General features: G+C 47.7%; 1 protein-coding gene and 1 non-coding gene across 2 annotated transcripts; both read left to right on the plus strand.

Moving 5' to 3' along the window:
• Positions 1-353: 353 nt before the first annotated feature.
• On the plus strand, positions 354-6,635 carry SPATA31F3 (SPATA31 subfamily F member 3). Its single transcript, XM_074330665.2, has 5 exons — positions 354-497; positions 966-1,005; positions 1,531-1,591; positions 2,564-2,670; positions 6,105-6,635. The coding sequence occupies exons 1-5, from the start codon at positions 354-356 to the stop codon at positions 6,365-6,367; spliced, it is 615 nt and encodes a 204-aa protein (XP_074186766.2). The 3' UTR covers positions 6,368-6,635.
• On the plus strand, positions 4,974-5,077 carry LOC141571474 (U6 spliceosomal RNA). Its single transcript, XR_012496202.1, has one exon. It is a non-coding gene; the product is annotated as a U6 spliceosomal RNA (small nuclear RNA).
• Positions 6,636-8,399: the final 1,764 nt, after the last annotated feature.

Here is an 8,399-nt window from a genome sequence, read left to right on the forward strand (position 1 = left end):
GGATAGATGCCAGACTATTGTCTTAAAGGAGAGAGCTGAGCCATCAGGGTATAGGGAATAGAAAGACTATGAAAGAATATATGCTGCCCATGACCTTGGCACCTTTAAGCCTAGGCTCTGCAACCCATACAAACAACCAGACAATCTCATCTGAACACTGAATCACACGAGCTTCTGTCAGATAATGGCTTGCGATGCTCTGCGTACCTTAGGAAACAGGAGGGCTTTGTGATGCAGTCTGGTCATCTGGTTCCATCTTCTGTGAGGCAGAGATGACAAGGTCTAGAATATAAAGGCATTAGGTTTCCAGACTCTGAAAGCCTAAGAAGAGGATGGCTAGTGAGGTTTAGATTATGTTGAGCCCTATCTTTGTTCCGTGGGATATTGGATATCCTTTGTACACTTATGGCTCCATCATTATTATTGCCTTAATTCTTTGGCAAGTGAAAAAGAACCCCCGAGAATTAAGGTTGGGACCTAACAGAAGCTGTTGCCGGGTAGGGAAACCCAATGACCATGACTGAACTGATTAAGCCTCAAACAAGATTTTACCTCCTGTTTTGTCTTGTTACTCTTACTCCTTGCTTTAATCTGGAGGTTTTCTCATTGCATCTCAGAACAGCTCCAAATTTAGGTGGTTCTAGTTGTTGGTAGACATTTAGATGGCTCAAGTCCTTTGCCTACTAGACCACCCATCCTTTAATCTGTTCCACTTTTTCTCCTATCTCATTCTGATCTCTCCACAGAATTTGTACAGGGAATGAGGGTGGAGATATGGAAGAGCCTTGAATCAGAAATAAGACGAGAAAGGAAACGATGGGGTGAAAGATGTAGAGTAGGGAAAAGGAGACTACTGTATAAAATTGGCATACCGATCAAGTTGGGGAAATATTTGCGGGCTTTGTCTCATTTTAGACATGAAAAGAAAAGAGTGCCCCAGCTTCACTCTAACTTTTTGTCTTTAGCATCACCAGAGAGTCAAACAAATCTATAGACCATCAAGAGGTAAAGTTCCACTTTCTTCTCTGACTCCCCTCCACTGTGGGCGAGGTTCCCATAGAACCCGTTCCCTCTTTGACCCCTGGAGCCAGGTGCTCTAACCACTGAAGGCTCCAATTCCCCAAGTTGACAAATTCTCCCTGAAGACTTTCTTGGGTGGGAAATCAGAACTTGGAAATGTTCCAAAATTCTCCACCTTGCCCCAGAGAATGAAGAATGAGGAAGAAGGTCAGAAGTCCTTCATTGTGTCATTTACTAGTTTTATGACCCTGGAGAGGTCACGTCATCTCTCAGTCTTGTTATCCATAAAATGGCATCTCAAGAGCCTGCCTCACTCACAGCGTGGTTGTGAAGATGTAATGAGATGAGAGCAGGGACAACACATCGTAACTGGTACAGTTGTATGCAGACGTGCCTTAGAGCACTGACTGCTGGGTTTTCAGTCTCCTCTCATTCAAAGGCCTTCAGCTGCCTATAGGATATCCCTGAATCCTCTCCTGTTCCATATAACACTGTGTCCTGGTTTCTCAGCTAGGAGACTTTCCTGGAAAGAAGCTGAGAAGCCCTCAGAACTGCTCTCTGTCATGAAAAGGTGATCTCTTGCTCTGTATAGTCTTCCAGCTCCCAGCTTGGCCTGCGATGATTTCTCTGCTTGGCCTGGGGCAAGGATGAGGAGAGGGATGGTGGCAGTGAGGGGACCAGCCCCAATGGAGGCTGGAGCACTTGTTGGGAGGGTTACCAGGGCAGAGGGGCATTAGACATCTCAGAAGGGGGGAGGCTCCCAGTTCTGCTCTGGGCCAGGCTCACGGTGCTCCTGGAATTCAGGATTTGAATTAGCGTATAATTCATTAGGCCTCTCCTAGGGTTTGCACTCAGCCACAAGACAACTTATCCAATCAACAGAATGGGTAGATAAGTCACCATTGTCATGTTCTCTTTAGAGCTATACCCTTTCGAGGGCAGACCCGGAACACTGCTTATATTACCTCCTCTGGCTCCGTCTTCCGATCCTGGGACAGCCCTCACCCAGGACCTTACCATCAAATCCTCTTCTTAATACCTCTAGAAAACGGGGTTCTCTCCCAAGAGATTTTGTGTACACTTCATAGTCCCCAGAAAGCAGAGTTCCCACCAGGACCTCATTTTGCACAGTTTGAAATACTACCAGGCTGTGGCTTTTTTAGCCCCAAACGAGACTGGCTCCAGGTTCCACCTGGTGATGCCCCATCAGCTAACCATTGGCTTCCCCATCCCTTGACCCATCTTCTGGTTCAGCTTCTCAACACAAGTCAACCTAGAACTAACCCCACCTCCCAGTCCCTCGTGGCCCTGTGCTCCCATGGCTTGCAGGAGACCTTGCCTAACAAGCTCGACCCTCAGCGCAGCACACCGTAACTTGCCACCTGGCATTTCCTTAGGAAGAAAGGCAGACGAGTAAACACCCAGGGGGTACACACCCCAGGGTTTAGCAGGACTAGAGAGAGCAGGGCTAATCTCCAGGCTACACATTTCCAAAGAGGCACATGTACTCCATCATTCACAGTTGCCATGTTTCCCTTCGCAGCCAGAGCTGGTTTCCTCAGGAGGGAAGTGTGCGGAGGCTCCTGTGCGCAGACCCCAGCTGCCAAACCTGCAATGCCACGGCTCTGGAGATCCAGCAGTTGCTGGCGGGTGAGAACACCCCGATCTCTCCCCGTTCACTGGGGCCACCGCAGGGCTCCTCTTGCCCAGAGATTTTGTCCCAGCACTCCCAAGAGCTTTCATTTCCACCTGCAATCTCAATGTCACAACTAGTGGATCAGACATCCTTAACCCGGTCAGCTGCCCAGTCAGCAGATGCAGTCAGCATCCAAGATGGCCGGGCTGAACACAAGCTAAGGCAGGGACTTCGAGCACTAGGTGTATCCTGGGACGCAGGAGCTCTGTCTTCTTTAAGCCTCGAAGAGTGTAGGATTCCTATGAACCATCAAGACAAGAATAGCAACTCTGAATGTGCCCTGGAGAAACAAGGTCAGCAGCCCTCCAATACCTGATTCCCTTTCTTTACCTGAACCCGGAGCTCACCAACCTAAAACACCGCATGGCCCTACATTCCCGTCACCTACTATTCCTATGTCATAAAAGCTGTGGGGTATCTTTAAGTAGAGATATATAAATGCATGCATTTCTACTCCTGAGGGCTTTCAAGATCGGTGGAAGAGTTCCAATGGCAGCTTATGCCATATTGCCCCAAATGTTTTCCAAGCCTGGAGGAAAAATCAACCATTTCTTTCATCATAATGCTATCTCTAAGGCCTCTTTCGAAAAAATGGGCTTTTATCTCCCTGACCTGGGATTCATGGGAGATCAGCCAGTCCACCCAAGCTTTCTGGGTTTTTAAAGGCTCCATTATGGACCCAGAGCAAATATCAATGGAAACAAATCCTAAACTCTATGGCTTTTGTTCTACCTTCTACCACCCTTTGGTGACTAAGTGGTTTCTGTCCATTGCCTGGGGGACACACTGAGGCCTCACTGTGTTATCTGTAGCTCCTCTTTTCTGCACAATGAGTCCCTGGCTTGCCCTGGAGATTTTTCCACCAAAAGGGGCACCCCAGACCCTTTTCCTTCAATGATTTCTTCTTAGTCTCTGTATTGTCTAGAATTTCCTCCACCTCAGTTAGCCCCACCTTCTTCCCACATTTCTGAGTTTGGGCATCTTTGTCTGACTATCAGCAAGCCCATATTAATGTCCCATTTCCAACTCCGGCCAAGTGTGAAGACTTGGAGTGACACCTCCTGCCAGGGCAGCTCCAGCTTCAGTGGGGCTTGCCAGCTTTTGCCCAGAGATATCTGTAGAGGCAGAGAGCTATATAACATAAGCCCTGAGACATGTTAAGTAACCCATCCCCTGACACCCAGGGGCCTACCTGTCTGGCAAAGCCTATTTCAGTCCTGAAGAGGCAGGTAGTGTTTCCCTGGAGCATGCCCAGAGCTGCTGGAGTTCCACCTTCAAAAGTGGTTGGTTCATCAGGTCGATTCACCATTTCTGGTGCCCCAGTTGCTTCTGTCCCCTGATGACCAGCAGCTCCTGCCCTGGAACAGCACAGTGAGTGTTCCCAAGCCTGCAGGCCTAAATGCCAGTGGGGTAGGGACCTGTTCTGATCCATTGTGGCAGCAGGGCCAGCCCACAGTTGCTTGCCCAGGCCAAGGCAATGCTGCAGAGCCACATTGACCACAAATGTGGGAAGATCTGCTAGGGCATTGTCCCTGCCCACATCTGTCCTGGTGGGACTTTAGATCACTGGGTTGGCAGCAGTCCAGGGGCCCTAGAAGCAATTCAGTTCTCTTACACACTGGAAAGAAAGTCCCTAGACATGAAGGCAGCAATGAGCCCTTACATGGATCACGAAGTGACACCCTGAACACAGGCTTTGACCAGCAGCAACAAGCCTCACCAGATGCTATCACTGGTCTCCCTGATCGGCACCTGTGTGGGTGCCCTCCCAGAGGTCACTGAGAAACTGGGGACAAGTTTTGGCCTTCCTGTCAGGGCTTCTAGCTCTTTATTACATAGCTCTCGCCAAGGCCATGGCTCCAGTAATCACTAGCCAGGCAGCCATCAGAGAGATTGTGCCTGGACCTGTGGGAAGTCCAACAGAGCCTCTGGCTCAATCTCACCTAAACAGCAACACATAAGTCCTGAGCCATGCTGTCAAGGTGCCAATGAAACTTGTGCAGACAGTGCACAAGCATCCAGACTGAAGTGCAGGTGGATGGAGATGATACCTCTGGAGAGCCAGACACAGCCTGATAGCCCCGACTCACTCAAGACACCTATACTGGCCAAACTAAATTTTTACCTGAAAAAAGAAACACCTGGAGATACATTTGGGAGGTTTCATAATGACAAAGGAGTCCAGGGAACAAACTGTGGCTGTCCCAAGGATTATCTGTGTCTAGGAGTCCTTTAGGAGTCTAAAATACCATGGGAAGTGCTCGCTTCAGCAGCACATATACTAAAACTGGAACAATACAGAGATTAGCATGGCCCCTGCACAAGGATGACACGCAAATTCATGAAGCATTCCGTATTTTAAAAAACAACAGCAACTATTATTCAAACAAAGTTAAACTAATAAAATGAACCAAGTTTTAAAAAGAAAATACCAAGGGAAAACGTTACCCCAGGAAGTCCCCATCGCACCAGGCATCCCATGTGCCCCAGAATGGTCCACCTTAAAGAAGAACTTGCAATTAAACTAAGGCAGTGCAGCAGAACCAAAAGCAAGCTAATTCCAGAGCAGTCCTTATGGTTCTGCCCACTGGGCCTTAAAAGACCTCACAACCTGTGGGGACATTACAGAGGCCCAGGGGCTTTGTATTCAGCTGGAGGCCAATGTGAACAACTTCAGCCTGGAGGAGTTCTAGACCCCGTAGCCCCAAGTCTCTGCAAGCGTGAAGACAACTCCCTGCCTCAGCAGAGAAAACAGAGGATCCACGGAAACTCAAAGCAGCAGAGAATCACAGAGAAGGGGATGCAGTGTTGAGGCTCTCTCCCACCTGAGAGAACATCCACTCTCCAGAGGCTGTAGGGACACTTCTAAGTAGAACCTCCTGAGCCTCTGTCTTCCCAAATGTATCTCCAGAATCTTTCTCGGGTAGAATTTTAGTTTGACCAAGATCGTTGCCTTGAATGAGTCGGGACTAGCAAGGATCTCTCTGGATCTGTAGAGCCACCGTCTCCATCCTCTCAGCTTACTGCTCCCTGTCAGCACCTTAACCAGCTTCTCCCTCAGCTTGAACTCCTAGAGCATCTTCCAGGATTCCTTGGGGGCAAAGGGTCTAGATAAGAATGGTCTGCAGGGCTGCTAGAGCAAGCTGAAACACCTCACCCAAGTAAGGATTCCTGAGAAAGCCAGATCTGGAGTACCCAGAGCTTAAATGGCCTTACTTTACAGGATCAATTTAAAGGGCCATGATTTGCCAGGCCAAATTTTGCAAGTCTCATATTTAAGGGGAAAACATTCTTCAGCTCCAAACTTTGCAGGGCCACATTTTCTAAAGCCAAGAGCTATAGGGTCTGGTAAAGGCAGCTCATACTCACAAGAGCCCCACCCTTCCAGAAGCTACCGAAGCTGGCTTGGGAAATAAGATGAAGCACTTTCCGCGCTGGAGTAACCCTGAGGTGAAAGGTCAAGGGCATAAGGAATCCATTCTCCTCTCTAAGGATGAGACCGTGGCCAAAACCTTGATAAAAATGGTTGAGAAGAGTCCACCCCCCACCAAAGGCCCTGTGAAGCAAGCTAAGTTGGAGAAGACAACAGAGGATGAGGACAGGATCTTCTTTGATGCCTTCCAGTGCCTAGACAATGAACTCCATCAATAATCCCTTCAGTCTAGCCACTCCTGGTTCCAGTGCCTTCCCCACAACAGCTCCAAGAACTCTCCTCAGCTGACTTGTGCCACTCAACCAGAAAATCCATCCCAGGTCCCAACTCTCACCTCAGCATAAGGCACTGGTCTGTGCAAAGAGAATACCCAGTCCAGAAAGGAGTTCATAGTTTCCCAAATGTCTGCATCCCCATGAAAAAGGCTGTTGTCATCATTTGCATTAAAGTGCAGGTGAGGCAGGACACTCTCCAAATATACTATATACCTCTAAGCAAAGAACCATCTGTTTGTGTCTATTTCTTTTCTTTTTGTGCCTATTTATTTTCAACGTGGTAATATGATGGAGAGAGTAGAGGAGGTAGTACTTCCCAAATGGTGTAAGAGCTTAAACCCTTATTTCAGATGGGTCAGCATTCTCTACAACTCTTTCAGCCCCATGCTGGTCTACAGATAAAAGGACTTGAGCAGAAAAGGAAGACTCTCTTCTAAGGTGCATTGAAGGTAAAGATCAGGCTTGAATCTTATGGCTTCCCGTGTTGTCTTTGGGCCCAGAGAAGCAATGTGGACATGAGGATAGTACAAGAAGCAGGGGCCAGGAATCCAGTGCACTTTGGACCCATAGGCACAATTCTTTTTTTTTTTTTTTCCAATTTTTTTTAAAGATTTTATTGGGGAAGGGGAACAGGACTTTATTGGGGAACAGTGTGTACTTCCAGACTTTTTTTTTCCAAGTCAATTTGTTGTCCTTTCAATCTTAGTTGTGGAGGGTGCAGTTCAGCTCTGGGTCCAGTTGCCGTTGCTAGTTGCTAGTTGCAGGGGGCGCAGCCCAACATCCCTTGCGGGAGTTGAGGAGTTGAACCGGCGACCTTGTGGTTGAGAGCCCCGCGCTCCAACCCATTGAGCCATCTGGCCACCCGGGAGCTCAGCAGCAGCTCCTTGACTTCATTCTAGTTGCAGAGGGCGCAGCTCGCTGGCCCATGTGGGAATTGAACTGGCAGCCCCGTTGCCCAGAGCTCGCGCTCTAGCCAACTGAGCCACCCGTCCTCCCATCACCGCATAATTCATAGATAATTTCTATATATGCCCACAATCTAGAGGGAAGGTTTTTAGAGGGGTGTGCTCCATCCGTGAGGAGGTGCTTTGTGTTTATCAAAAGCGCAAAGCTAATATAACAGATGTCAAAAGCAAATGATAAACTCTCCCCTCTATGTGCCCTGTTATTGTTGATTAGATCTTTAAGGGGTAACCAACCCATCTGGGAACCTGCTATAGCCCTGTTTGCCTGTTCGACCTTCATTGCCTTTCAGCTGCATGGAATGAATGCCTCCTAAAACGAAGAATAGTTGATGAGAAAGTCCCCAAAAGGGTCGCAATAAAAATGACTTTGAGCTGAGTCTTGCATTCAACAATTCAAATATCCGAGTATTTTATGTGCTAGACGCTAGGGACACAGCAGTGAACAACACACAGGCTTGCCTCCCACGGAGCTCATAGAATCATGGAGTAGACAGTAAAATAAAAAGTCACTAAAAGCAATGTGATAAGAGCTAAATAGAGGAAGTAAGTAAAAGTGCACAGGAGGGCACTTAACCTCTTCTTGGGGGCTGTTTATGGAAATTTTCCTGGAAGAGGTGATATGCAGACAGTTTCAAAGGATGAGCAGAAATTAGCCAGCAGGAAGGTGGGGCGTACAGAGGCTTCCCAGGCTGAGATTACAACATAAACAATGGCACGGTGTCAAATCAATGGGCATACCATGTCAGGGAACAGTGACGTGCTGGAGAAGTACCAGTAATAATCAAAAAAGTATATAAAAATGTTCCAGGGATCAGAATGAGGTTGCCAAGCTGGAGAACGGATAGCATTAACTCATCCATTTCTTTAACTAATATTGAGCACCTACTCTATGCCAAGCATTTGTATAAGGCCCTGGAAATATAGTAAATAAAAGAGGAAAAAACTTGTGTCCCCAATGAGCTTACATTGATGGTGCACTAGAGAAGGAGATAAAAGAAGCATAAATAAAA

This window comes from Rhinolophus sinicus, chromosome 16, assembly GCF_057876585.1.
Source record: "Rhinolophus sinicus isolate RSI-liver-muscle chromosome 16, RSI-T2T, whole genome shotgun sequence".
Lineage (NCBI taxonomy): Eukaryota > Metazoa > Chordata > Mammalia > Chiroptera > Rhinolophidae > Rhinolophus > Rhinolophus sinicus.